The sequence below is a fragment of the Caretta caretta genome, chromosome 10 (assembly GCF_965140235.1).
Source record: "Caretta caretta isolate rCarCar2 chromosome 10, rCarCar1.hap1, whole genome shotgun sequence".
NCBI lineage: Eukaryota > Metazoa > Chordata > Testudines > Cheloniidae > Caretta > Caretta caretta.
The window spans coordinates 84,551,758-84,565,528 of NC_134215.1; the positions used below are offsets into that span (position 1 = coordinate 84,551,758).

The following is a 13,771-nucleotide window of genomic DNA, read 5'->3' on the forward strand; positions in this document are numbered from 1 at the left end:
GGCAGGCTCCCCTGGGTGGTGAGACAGATCGGAGCACCCAAGGGGACTGTCCGTGGCTCCATGTTCAGGCTGTCACAGCGCCTGAGGGGTTCACACTAGATAACGGGCTGGTGCAGTCTAGGTACAGAACTCCCCACCAGCCTGGGCTTTGTGCCCTGGTTCCTACGAGCCTGCCCTGAGGTTGGTACCCATGCTTGGGGTCCCTGCAGGCAGCTTGACAGGATTCACATACTGGAGGTCAATTAAGCTCATAGACCAGAACCCCAGCGCTGTTAAAATTTAAACTCAACAGTGAGAGTTTTGGAGGTTAAAGAACAGACACAATGAGTGAGCCACAGGCTCTGCTGGTCTTATGAGAAAAGCCCCTAGCTAGCCAAGTCTGCAGAGGGGCATATCCTATCCAAAGAAAGTCCCAGTTCCGGAGCTGAGAGCTTCGCTCCTGATCTGGTGCCCAGGGGAGGAGAAGACCCACATGCCACAGAGGAACCACCACAGGGGAACAGGCTGATTGCAGCACCTGGGAGCCCAGGGAGAAAGCAAGCCCCAGTGACTGCTGGCAGATCTGCGGGTCAGAGACTGAAGCCACCAAAGAGATGGAACAAACAGCAGCGGGTAAAGCGAATGAAGACGCTGAGCAGACGGCGCACAGGAGGCTGATAGAAGCTCGTCCTCACCTAGAGAGCGGCCCCACCATGACACACGGGCGGGATACAAGCTGCCCAACTGATACCCAAAGAGATGCATAAAAGGGTTCCTGTCTGCCTTTGGGAGACTACGTGGGATGCACAATATCCCAGCAGATAAACAGCCGCCTCTCCTCTGAACCAGGGAGCTGGGGAAGCCAGACAAGTCTTTTATGAGATGGAGGAGGGTGATGTACGTGTACCAGAAATGTAAAGCAAACGCATTGAAAAGGTGTAAGATCACCCCTGAGCCCCATCGACTGACGTGGAGAAACCTCAGACTGTTTGACAATGTCACTCACGTGGAATATGCACATAAAATGTGTAATTTCATGAGAAAATGGACAATGGGAGTGGGGCTGAAGGTGATGACAGAAAATCTTTGATCGGATGGCCCCAGAGCAATTGTTAAGGTGTCACAGATGAGGTAAAGGTGGCCATCTGGGACCAAAACCAGCCACGATTTTAGAGGCTGCAGAAATTGTGGATGAATATGTTGAATCAAGGGTCCATGAGAGGTGGGGGAGGGGTTACCCCAGGGAAGGGAAATCCCCATCACGCAGCTTAAGAGGGGACTGGAAATAAACCTATCCCCAACTTCGATAAAAACCCCAAGGGAGCCCAGGGTTTAGAGCCCAGAGCAAAAGGGAAGGCAGGCAGGCAGTCTGACATCCCTGTGGACCTCCCAGTCATCTAAAACCAACCTGCCAAAACAAGGTAACTGCACGATCCACGCCCCACCTGCCACAGCAAGCCCCACTCCCGGTGCCCCAGCAGCAGCGGTGAGCAGCAGGGACCCTGGCGAGCTGGATTAGGACCGAGCCTGTGGAGGGTGGTGCAGAATTTATTAGAACACCACGGTCAATGGCCTACCCTGCCCAGGCTGGAGGGACCCCATGTCCCACGTCACTGTGGTCAAGGAGAGCTGGGTAAGGGAGGAAGACAGGCCTCCTGGTAAGAATGTATGTAAACCGATTGTGGCTGAGTCCCCAGGAACTGGACCTTTGGCCAAGCTCCACTGCAGCGTGAGAGTTGTAAAGGAGATTGTGCTGTGGGCATTCGGATCTGCTCCCCGCTGAGGCTTGACGAGGGTAGGAGGTTCTAGCCCTGCCCAAGCAGACATATTGTAACTCACAGCCAGGAAGAGCACAGCTCTGCCTCGCCTGGCTTGTCTGTGGACTGCAGGGAGGGCTGCAGGGGGGGGGACATGCCCTCAGTCCTTTGTCAGCCAGGAGTAAGGGGTGTGACAGGCAGGGCCAGCTCTAGGTGTTTTGCTGCCCCAAGCGGAGTGTCACCGAAGCAAAAAAAAAAAGGGCCGGAATGCCGCCCCTTGAAAAGTGCCATCCCAAGCACGTGCTTGGTTTGCTGGTGCCTAGAACTGGCCCTGGTGACAGGGGTGTGTCCACCGTTGTAATAAGCTTTGTACAAGGGATGCCCTGGGAGGTATCACTCGAAAACTCCTAATTTCCTGGTCAAATATGGGAAGATTCCACTGTCTGCTGTTACTACACTGCACGCCTTACCCAGTGCAGCCGCTCCATTGTAAGGTGCGCGGTCAATGGGAGAGAGCTCTCCCAGAGACAAAATAACACCACCCCCGACGAGGGCTGGTAGCTCCATCGATGGGAGCTCAGCTTCCACCGACACAGCGCTGTCCACACGGGTGCTTTTCGTCAGTAAAACTTTTGTCGTTCACACCCATAAGCAACAAAAATTTTAATGATGAAAGTGCAGGGTAGACATGGCCTAACACATGTTCCAAGGCTGGGGAGCAGCCAAACCAGTTCCTCAGAGACAAAGGGCCAGGTGATGCCTCAACCAGGTATAAACAAGGCCAATGGGCCCTTACCTGCTACCTGGCCATTCTTTGGCAGGAAAGGGGGCAGGGGCGAAAAATCTACATCTTAGCAAAGATACAGTCTGGAGTTCCCATCCACACAGCCTGCCTGTTACCTCGTTCCCAGCTGGAAATGCTTCTCAGAGGGGGGAAAGGACTATAAAAACAGGGGCAGACAAGGTAGTGTACCCCCCTGCTCTCTCTCTGCCCACTGATTCACTGCACCCGAAGGGAAAAAGAAAGCAGCCATTCAGCTGGGAAAGGGCTCCTGGCCTAAAAAGTTTGGCCAGCAAGACTGTTGAGAGCATGTGGTGAGAAAACCTTGGCTTTGAATTTAACCTAGTTTGTTGAGTTAGTCCTCAGCTGTGCTTTATCTTTATTTTTCTTGTAACTATTTCTGACTTGTATGATTCATTCACTTAAAATCACCCACTCTGTAGATAATAAACTTGTTTTATTGTCTTAGCTAATCCAGTGTGTTTGAACTGAAGTGTATGGCAAAGTCCATTTGGGATAACAGGATTTGGTAGGGTTGCCAATTTGGTTTGGACATATTCCTGGAAATTTCATCACATGACCTACTCTTTAATTAAAGATTCATCTTTAATTCCTGGAGGCTCCAGGACAAGTCTGGGGTTTGGCAGCCCTAGGATTTGTGCATTGTCATTTCTATTAATAAAAAGAGAGACTTTGTATAAGCTTGTCCTTTCCAAGAGAGGGCTGGGCAGTCCAGCACACACATTTCTGGGTGGAATCCAGGCCTGGGGATGTGTTGGGGTCACCCTGCAGTACAAACCCGGCTGGTAAGCGCCAAGGGGTGGCTGGCTGCAGCACACAGTCCAAGTGGGGAGTGACTTACATGCTGGAGGCTGTTTGTGAGCAGCCCAGGACTGGAAGCTACAGCAGCAAAGCGGTGGACAGGGCACCCCAGTTCCAAGAGCAGGGGCAACACAGCTACTCACTAGCCTGGACCGTAGCCTGGGTGTGCCGCAGAGGGGTTGGAAGACACCATTGCTTTGCTCTTAACTTCAGGGAGCCTCCAAAGGCCATTATGGCGGCTCAACAGGCTGATCCTTCCTTGGCCCAGGAGAGGAATCACACCCCAGCCAGGGAAGGAAAGGGTCCCTTTTTCCTAGCAGGTGGTTAGTTGTCCAGGGAGGCTTCCACAAGGGAAAAGAGGTGCCCTGCTGAGGTTGGCAAACAGGTGTCTGTGCCCGATAAGCACAAGGCAGAGGTGCTTCAGATGGGTCATGACTGTCCCTTTGCCGGACACTTGGGGCGGAGAGAGGCTCCAACAGAATTGCTATTGGCCTCACATGTGTGAGGCAGTAAGAAATGATGGCAAGAGTCGTGTCTTATGTCAAAAGCATCAGAGGTTAAAGGGGCACCTTTGCAGCCTCTGCCCATCATTAATGAGGTGTTGCCAGAGTGTCTGCGGACATTGTGGGACCCCTACCCAGACCTTCCAGAAATGGGAAGGCATATCTACTGGTTGTGGTGGGTTCTGCCACGAGGCACCCTGAAGCCACAGCTTTGTCTACCCCAGAAGGTGAAACCGTGGCTACTGCCCTCATCACCATTTTAGCAGAGTAGGGTTTCCCAGGGAAATCTTGTCAGACCATGGTTCAGATTTCATGTCTGTAGTTTTCAGAAAGTGAAAAGTGGGAGGAGTGGTAGATACGCTGGAGGGGAGGGATAGGATACAGAAGGACCTAAACAAATTGGAGGACTGGGCCAAAAGAAATCTGATGAGGTTCAATAAGGATAAGTGCAGGGTCCTGCACTTAGGACGGAAGAACCCAATGCACAGCTACAGACTAGGGACCGAATGGCTAGGCAGCAGTTCTGCGGAAAAGGACCTAGGGGTGACAGTGGACGAGAAGCTGGATATGAGTCAGCAGTGTGCCCTTGTTGCCAAGAAGGCCAATGGCATTTTGGGATGTATAAGTAGGGGCATAGCGAGCAGATCGAGGGACGTGATCGTCCCCCTCTATTCGACATTGGTGAGGCCTCATCTGGAGTACTGTGTCCAGTTTTGGGTCCCACACTTCAAGAAGGATGTGGATAAATTGGAGAGAGTCCAGCGAAGGGCAACCAAAATGATTAGGGGTCTGGAACACATGAGTTATGAGGAGAGGCTGAGGGAGCTGGGATTGTTTAGCCTGCAGAAGAGAAGAATGAGGGGGGATTTGATAGCTGCTTTCAACTACCTGAAAGGGGGTTCCAAAGAGGATGGCTCTAGACTGTTCTCAATGGTAGCAGATGACAGAACGAGGAGTAATGGTCTCAAGTTGCAGTGGGGGAGGTTTAGATTGGATATTAGGAAAAACTTTTTCACTAAGAGGGTGGTGAAACACTGGAATGCGTTACCTAGGGAGGTGGTAGAATCTCCTTCCTTAGAGGTTTTTAAGGTCAGGCTTGACAAAGCCCTGGCTGGGATGATTTAACTGGGAATTGGTCCTGCTTCGAGCAGGGGGTTGGACTAGATGACCTTCTGGGGTCCCTTCCAACTCTGATATTCTATGATTCTATGATGGGAGCTGTGTGGAGTGAGACACATAAAGGCTGCCCCCCGCCCCCTCCCCATCATCCAGAGACCGACGGGCTGGCAGAAAGATTCAGTGGGACATTGACGTCTATGCTGAGAATGTGTGTTACCCAGCAGGGGAATAACGGGATGTGTTGGTCCCTTATTTGTTATTCACATACAGGAGTGCGCCCCAGGGTCTCAGGGCTTGCCCTTTTTAATCTTCTTTATGGGAGACAAATGAGGGGACCCCTAGATTTGATCCGAGGCTCTTTGGAGGGTGGGACAGGGAAGACAGGACAGCCTGGGGGGTCTGTCACTCCTGTTAAAGAGAATTGAAAGGTTATGCTGGACTTAGTGCCTCAGAGCCTTGACAAGAGTCAGGTGCCCCAGACAGCTCAGTTTGACGGGCGTGGTAGAGAAAGGTCTTGTCATATAGTGACTTGGGGCTAGCGTTGATCCCAGTGAAGAAGAACACGGTGCGAGATTGTTGGGGGGGCCCTTTCGAGGTGACAGAGAGAGTGAATGAATTAGGTCACTTACGATGCAATGACACCCCATGGCAGGAGAGCTGTGCAAACAGAACATAGCAATAGATTGAAAGCTTCCCAAAACTGAGAGATGGGGGTGAATATGATTTGCTGGGCTGATGAAGGACCATTTCCTGCTCCTTTAATTGATCTGGCAAGGGAGAGGAAGGAAGAGACGCCTCTAGAAAGCACGGGTATCTGGGAGGGTTTGGATGTTGGCCCCCTTGGAAGACCACAGGCAGGTACTTTCCAACCTGCCAGGTTCAACGAACAAAAATGGGCATTCCTAGCAGAGCACGTCCTGCTACAGGAGAAATACAGCCACAGTCAGGATGAGGGGGAGAGCGTGCTAGGAATGGGGTGAATACTGAGTCAAAAAGCCCAGGAGCGTCTCCTGTTATAATGGTAGCCAAGAGGGATAAAACCATGAGATTTACTCTGGACTTTAGAAGGGTCAATGCCATCACCCAACTTGACCCTTACCCAACACCCTATGTGACAAAGTCGGACTGTTCTTAATGTTTCCTCTGAATAATGTAGGGGTGCCTCAGTTTCCCCTAGGCATTTCTTAAGTCTCTAGGTGGTGGGATAAGGGGATGTAATTGTTGCAGAGCAAAGGGCCAGGGTACATAAATGGTGACACTCTGTCTCCTGGCCACTGATGGCCTGGGCCCTTCGCCCCTCCAAGGTGAGAGCTAAAGGGTTGGAGAACAAAGGAATCCGGTGCCCTCCTGGGCCGGGAAAGGGACAAAGCCCAGAGGAGGAGGGGCTGGAGGGAGTTTTCAGTTTGGGGCTGGCTGGGGACATGGAGTGAAGTGCAGACGGGGTTGTCTGGCTCCCTGCCCCCCAAAATGGACCAGGCTGAGGGGTCCTGTTCTCTGCACCTACAAACTCTGTGTTAGACCATGTTCCTGTGGTCTAATAAACCTTCTGTTTTACTGGCTGGCTGAGACTCCCGTCTGACTGCGGAGTTGAGGGGCAGGACCCTCTGGCTTTCCCAGGACCCTGCCTGGGCGGACTCGCTGGGGGAAGCGCACGGAGGGGCAGAGGATGCTGAATGCTCCGAGGTCAGACCCAGGAAGGTGGAAGCTGTGTGAGCTGTGTGTCCTGAAGACAGGCTGCTCCCAGAGAGGAGACTTCCCCAGAGTCCTGACTGGCTTCATAGGGAGCAGTTCCAGAGCATCTCCCAGGGACTCCGTGACACCCTAGCTAGGGGCTGACTGGATCCATAGGGGTGGGTGCAAAATTCATAAGTGCTCTAGATTTGACTCAAGGATACTGGCAAATTCCTGCAGATGCTGATGCCCAGAGAAAGTCAGTGTTCCCAGGGGAATCTGGCCTCTGTAAGGTTCTGCCTTTTGGGCTCCCTTTCAGAGGCCTGTCAATGAGGTGCTGCAGGGCTTACAGACCTTTACCAAAGCCTGTGGAGATGCCTTGGTGTGACGAAGTGGGACTGTTCTTAATGTTTCCTCTGAATATTGTGGGTGTGCCTCAGTTTCCCCTGTGCAGTTCTTAAGTACCTAGGAGGTGGGATAAGGGTGTATGATCATTGCAGAGCCCTAGAGGGCAGGTGTGTGCAGGGGTCTGGACACAGAGAATGGCGACATCCTGTTTCCTGGCAACTGATGGCCTGGCCCTTCCCCCCTGCAAGGTGAGAGCTAAAGGGTTGGAGAACAAAGGAATCCAGTGACCTCCTGGCCCGGGACAGGGACAAAGCCCAGAGGTGGAGGGGCTGGGGGGAGTTTCAGTTGGGGCTGGCCGGGGACGAGGAGTGAAGTGCAGACGGGGTTGTCTGGCTCACTGCCCCCCAAAATGGACCCAGCTGAGGGGCCCTGTTCTCTGCACCTACAAGCTCTCTTTTAGACCATGTTCCTGTCGTCTAAAAAACCTTCTGTTTTCCTGGCTGGCTGAGAGTCACATCTGACTGCGAAGTTGGGGGGCAGGACCCTCTGGCTTCCCCAGGACCCCGCCTGAGCGGACTCGCTGGGGGAAGCGCACGGAGGGGCAGAGGATGCTGAATGCTCCGAGGTCAGACCCAGGAAGGTGGAAGCTGTGTGAGCTGTGCCCTGCACACACCTGCCCTCCAGGGCTCTGCAGTGATCATACACCCTTACCCCACCCCCTAGATACTTAAGAACTGCACAGGGGAAACTGAGGCACCCCCACAATATTCAGAGGAAACATTAAGAACAGTCCCACTTCGTCACACTTGGCTATTTTGAGTGACTCTTGGCAAGACCACCTGAGCCAGGTGGGAATTGTACTGCAGAGGCTTGGAGAAGCCAGCCTCACTGTCAAGTGTCCCAATGCAAGATGGGGCCCTCTTAGGTAACTTATTGGGCAGTGGGTTTGTTCATCCTGATTCTTTCTAAGTAGAACCCATTCAGAATTGGCCAGCCCTACGAACCAAGCAGCAGGTCCAATCTTTTATTGCTCTGGCCAGCTATCACCGGAGGTTTGCAAAGGGGTATCGTGGCCCCCATAACAGACCTTACCAAAAAGGGGAAGCCAGCCTGGCTGGTATGGACCAGGCCTGGGAGAAAGGCTTAAAGGACATAAAAGAGGCGTTGTCCAAAGAGCCAGTTTTAGCCAGCCCTGATTTCAGCTGCGCCCTAAGGCGTGTAACATTGAGCTAGGCACATGCTAATGCAGGCTGGGGCGGGGGACAAGGGGCCCCCATTATCTTCCTGGCTAAATAACTGACCCCATTGAACAGGATTGTGCTGGCAGTGAGAGGAAATGCTAGGCCATTGTTTGGGCTATTCAACAACTTAAGCCTTATCTGTATAAGAGAAGATTTAAGGTTTTAACGGGCCACTCCCTGCTAATATGGGTGCAGCGAGCCAAAAAGACCAATTCCAGACTATTACGCCGGAGCCTAGCTCTGCATCCTGATGCCTTGTAAAGAAAAGGGAGACCCTGAGGCTTATTAGGGAGTGCCGGAGACCCCCCCCTTCTGCCCCTTTGGGCATTGGGAGAGTGATGCTGGCAGCCCAGGTGCCAGCTCATGCCACGGTGCCCATGTCTCAGCTTCACGCTGCCAGGTGCCAAGCTGGGACCAGTCGGGCTGAGCGGGGTGTTCTGTAAAACAGGCACTAGAATGATCAGAATGTGCGTTGTGTGTAGGCTTGTGAGCTACTGCAGTACGGTCCCATACTGTACAGGGGTAGCCGAGCGTTTGCAACCTGAGCACCTGTGACTGTGCGAATGACCAGACAGGAGAGAGACATGAACCAGAGCAAAGGGCTGACCCCCCACAGCAGGTGTCACGTCATCCCCAGCAGGGACGGGCCGTTGACACCAGACGGACTAGAGTGGAACATTAAAAAGGACAAAAGACTGTTGGTTGCTGTCCCTCTTATCCCCCCATGAAAACGAGTCGTGCAAGTGGATTCTCCCATCCGCTGAGTTCACAGCTCAGACAACAAGACAGAAGGGAACTAAAAACCACCAACAAGAAGGAACTGGATCTCTGTGCAGCTTGGACTCCGGGGGGCAAGGTTTATAAGGGATAAGCAGGGGATCCCCAGCTGCTTAGGCCTAAAGCCCAGCTGGAGCTTGCTCATTATAGAAGCTTCTATTACCTTTTGAAAATTAAGATTGTAACTCATTGGTGTATCTATGTTTACCTGCTTTAACCTTGAAAAGAACTCTCCAGTTTCTTTTTCCTATTAATATGTCGATAGGGAGTTTATTATTGAATTGGCTACAAGCGCAGTCTTTGGTGTGAGATCTAAAGTGCAGCTGCCCTGGGGTAAGTGACTGGTCCTGAATATTACTGTAATATTACTGTAATTCTTGGCTTAAGGGCCATCTAAAGTGCAGCTCCCCTGGGTGGTGAGGTGGATCGGCGCACCCAAGGGGACTATCCGTGGCTCCATGTTCAGGCTGTCACAGCGCCTGAGGGGTTCACACTAGATAACTGGCTGGTGCAATCTAAGTACAGAACTCCCCGCCAGCCTGGGGTTTGTGCCCTGGTTCCTACCAGCCTGCCCTGAGGTTGGTACCCACGCTTGGGGTCCCTGCAGGCAGCTTGACACCTTCCCATCCCCACGGGAGAGCCCAGAACCCCCCATCCCCACGGGAGAGCCCAGCAGATCCTGGCACACACACCACCGAGCGCACAGCAGCCGGCTTGTTGCCCGGGCACTCACCAGACTTGGGCAGTGGGTACGCCGTGTTGTAATGCCTTTCGAAGAACTTGAGGATGGGCCCGGTCACACGGAGTGCATAGTCCCCTTGCCCCGCTGTGATGGCCTTCGGACGGCCCCAGATCCGGATCTGCAGGGGGAGACTCGAGGCTCAGCCAAGGCTCCCCTACCCCACAGCCGAGCCAGGCCGCCCCCGCCCCATGCAGCAACCTACCAGCACATTGTCCTGCATGTCCTCCACGGCCTGGAACTGGCTGACGATGAAGGCCAGCAGGTATGTGGACATCTTGGGGGTGGTCTGGAATTCAGTGACGTTCCAGGTGGTGCCATCGATGGTCTTCTGCCAGGAGCCTGAAAGAAGAGCCACGGCTCCATCATCGAGGCTCACGCGCCTCCATCCCCACCCCAGAGCAGGGCACAGTCTCTCCTGGGAGCCCCTTCCTCCCCCATAGCGGGCGTGTAGCTCACTCCGCGGCGGCCAGGCCCCTTCCAGCCCCCAAAGCAGGGCTGCAGTCCCCTGATATGGCTGGAGAGTGGGCCCCTTGCATGGCCCTCTCCTTGCCCTACCCCCAGGGGATCTCTCCCCCTGACTCCAGTTAGGTCCTGCTTTGCTTCCCTCATGCTTCTCCCCCCACACCCCACTTCACCCCTCCACTGCTGGGGACGAGTGCTCCGGTCCCTCTGCCCCACCACACTGCCGAGCTCGGAGCAGAACGGCCCCAAGCCTGTGATGAGCAAGGAGGGGCTCTCACTGCGGCCTGCATATGGGCATCAGGCTCAGGGGAGCCAGTGGGCAGCCCGGTGCTGAGCCTGCGTGAGAGTTCATCCCCAGCAGCCCCTTCCTCTTCTCTGCTGGCTGCTCCCCCCTGCCCCCCGGGGGCTCCAGCTGCTCGGGGGCCCTGGGTGTGCTCAGTGCTTGGCTGATCTCACGGCGGCTCCATCTCGCCCAGTGACCCGGCCTAGCCAGGGAACATCCCCATGGGTCCCGGGGTGCAGACTCAGCCCAGGGCCCTGCTGGAGCCTTGGGGGGCTGAGGAAGCCCAGGGGGCGCAGCCCTGGGGAGGGGCAGGAGGCAGGGCGGAGGCTGCTGGCGCAGGGCACACGGTTCCTAAGCTGCCGAGCCCCGGCTCACTCACTCTCCACAGGCATGTTGGACAGCGCCGTGTGGTTGGGGCTGTGGATCAGCGTGACCTTGAAGCTGGCCTTCATGGCGGGCTCGTCGAAGCAAGGGAAGGCTTTCCGCGCGTCGGGCGCCTGCATCTGTGTGGTGGCCACGACCCTGCAATCAAAGGCAGCCCGCTCAGCCCAGCCAGCCCTGCCACCCTCTGCAGCCATGGCTTGGGGGTCCTGCAGGCAGGCCCCGGACTCCCCTGACCTCCTGCCGCTGGCGCCCCAAGGGAGCTGCTCACACCTGGGCCGGCTCAGAGCCCCCGGCGGGGTCTGTCTGCACAGGAGAGCCGCAGCCTGGAACCACACAGCGCTGCGGGCTGGGGAGGGGAGCCAGGCCTGAAGGGCAATGGCAGAGCCAGGGGGGCAGCTGCAGACCCTGCCTGCCCTGCACAGGGCCTGGCCAGCACTGTTAGTCCCGGTCAAGTTGGCTGGGCATTAGCCACCTAGGGAGAGACAGCCCGGCTAGGCAGGCTGCACCCGGGCTGGGGGAGCAATGTGCGGGAGGTGCCCGGCCAGGCAGGCTGGGCCTGGGGAGAGGGAATGGGGGGAGGAAGGACCTGGCCAGGCAGGCTGGGCCCAGGGGGGAGCAATGGGGGGAGGAAGGACCCAGCCCAGGGGGGATGAGAGGAAGGGCACAGACAGCAGGAGAGGCGACCCTACCCCAAAGAGCTCCCCCCAGTGACATTAGGGATGGTGGGGGGAGGAGTCCTGGGGCCCCAGGCTGCCAGCTGCAGCTTGTAGGATTTTTGTTTCCAAATTTCACCAGGCTTTAGCTGGCACCAGCAGCTGCTGTCAGGCTGGCATACTCGGTCTGTAGGATGGGGGTGCCCAGCCCCGAAATACCTTGCAGCTCTCCTCCTGGACATGGCACAGGTCTGTGGCAGCGTATGGGGGGAAGCTGGACTGGGGGGGCATGGGGACACCCTGCCCCTCAGGCATTTACATTGATTCTACCCCCTCAGCTGCAGCCTGCAGAATCATCACAATGGGAAGCGAGTGACCCGGAGCCTGCAGCCAGCCCCGTGCCTAGGGAACCCTGGACAGCTGGCACACCCCCGGTGCTGCAGGTCACCCCAAATTCTGCTGCAGTCTTGCCCCTTCCCTTGCCCCCCACTAGCCGGCTGCCCACTTCCTACTGTGGGGGCACCCTGGGGCCATACCTGGTCTCTCCATCCTCCACATACTCGCTGCGGTAGAAGCCAGCCAGGTCATCGGCCAGCTCCCCTGTGAAGCTGCTGACGAGCTCATAGCTCTTGCCTTTCTCCAGCTGCCCCTGGAGCTGCACCACCAGATACTGGGTCTCGGTCTCCAGCCAGGTATTTGTGATGGGCGGGGGGCTGGAGCCATTCACCCCCTGCAGCGAGACAAGGAAGGTGCCCTGCAACGTGTAGTTGAGCTTCTTGCTGTGGATCAGGATGAGGTTGGTGGCATTCTGGCAGGAGAAGCGCACGGTGCTGTTCCCTTTGAAGATGTAGAGGCTGGAGGCGCTCGGGGTCAGGAAGGGCTGCAGGGTCACGGTGTAGTGCTCTGGGACCAAGGACTGGGGGAGTCTGAAGTTGTTCCAGGGGTTGGCAGGGCGGGCCGTGGTGGACAGGGGGGTGGTGGTCACATTGGCCGGCGGGGAAGTGACGCTGGGCAGGGACGCTGCATTTCTCTCCTTCTCCTGGGAGTACACGACGGAGAGGGCGATGATGGTGGCCACGGCGCCCACGCCCAGGATGATGCTCACGATGCCCAGGGTCTTGCTGATGAAGAAGCCGGCTGCCATGGTGCACTGCTGGGGAGGGAGAGGCAGGGCAGTCACAGGGCCAGGTTCACAGCAGCCTTTTATCCCCCGCTCCCTGGGGGCTCTCCGCTCCTCGGGTTAATGGATGAAGTATTAATTGGCTGGGAGGCTCACAAAGGTCACTGCAGCTTCGCAGCATCTGGGACAAGCACCCCACCCCCACCCCCCACCTGCCCTACCCGCTCCAAGAGGAAGTTAATGGGAAACAGGGCATCTGTGCGCAGCACCTGCAGGATCAGTCTCCTTCCAACAGGACCAGCACAGGTCTCCCACCACATGTGAAAATGTGTGCTAATGGTTAGAGCAGGGGACTGGAGTCAGGACTCCTGGGTTCTATCCTCAATGCTGGGAGGGGAGGGGAGTGGGTGCTAGTGGATAAAGCAGGAAGGACTGGGCATCGGAACTCCGGGGTTCTAGACCCATGTCTGGCTTGTTCTGGGACCCTGGGTCCCGTTAACCTCTCTGTGCCTCAGTTTCCCCTATGTGACATGCTTACAGTCACCTCCATAGTGTCATATAAAAGACACAGGAGGTAACTGGCCCACTCTACTCGGCACTAGTGAGGCGTCAGTTGGACTGCTGTGTCCCAGGCTTTAGGGAAGATGTGGAGAAAGTGGAGCAAGTCCAGAGGAGAGCAATGAACACGACACATGGTTTGGAAAATCTGCCCTGTGAGGAGTGGTTAAAACCCTGGGCCTGTTTCGTCCTGAGAAAAGAAGCTGAGAGGGGAGCTAGCAACAGCCTGTACAGCTGTGAAGGGCTGCTCTAAAGAGGCCGGGGATCGTTTGCTCTCCATGTTCCCTAAGGTAGGGTCAGAAGCGATGGGCTTAATCTGCAGCCAGGGAGATTTAGGTTGGACATTAGGAAAAACTTCCGAATTGTAGAGGTAGCTCAGCTCCAGAACAGGCTGCCAAGGGTGGTGGTGGAATCCCCGTCAGGGGAGGGTTTGAAGAGCAGGTTGGACAAACCCCCGTCAGGGCTGGTCTAGGTGCACTTGGTCCAGCCTCGGCCCAGGGAGATGTACTTGGTGACTTCTCGGGGGCCTTCCAGCCCTGCGTTTCCACAGTGCTGCGGCCACCACCTGGCT

General features: G+C 55.7%; 1 protein-coding gene across 4 annotated transcripts in view; it reads right to left on the reverse strand.

The window, feature by feature from the left end:
• The window catches only part of ANPEP (alanyl aminopeptidase, membrane), a 51,373-nt gene that overhangs the window by 22,545 nt on the left and 15,057 nt on the right, over nucleotides 1-13,771 (reverse strand). Inside the window, exons 2-5 of one of the 4 annotated variants that reach the window (XM_048865876.1) lie at nucleotides 12,059-12,675; nucleotides 10,865-11,007; nucleotides 9,943-10,079; nucleotides 9,732-9,858 (exon numbers count right to left, since the gene is read on the reverse strand). In XM_048865876.1, coding sequence (XP_048721833.1) covers nucleotides 9,732-9,858; nucleotides 9,943-10,079; nucleotides 10,865-11,007; nucleotides 12,059-12,666 — 1,015 coding nt within the window. In that variant the 5' untranslated portion in view covers nucleotides 12,667-12,675. Of the gene's footprint in view, nucleotides 1-9,731; nucleotides 9,859-9,942; nucleotides 10,080-10,864; nucleotides 11,008-12,058; nucleotides 12,757-13,771 lie in introns of all 4 variants that reach the window. The other 3 variants (XM_048865877.1, XM_048865875.1, XM_048865873.1) reach the window with 3 other exon arrangements.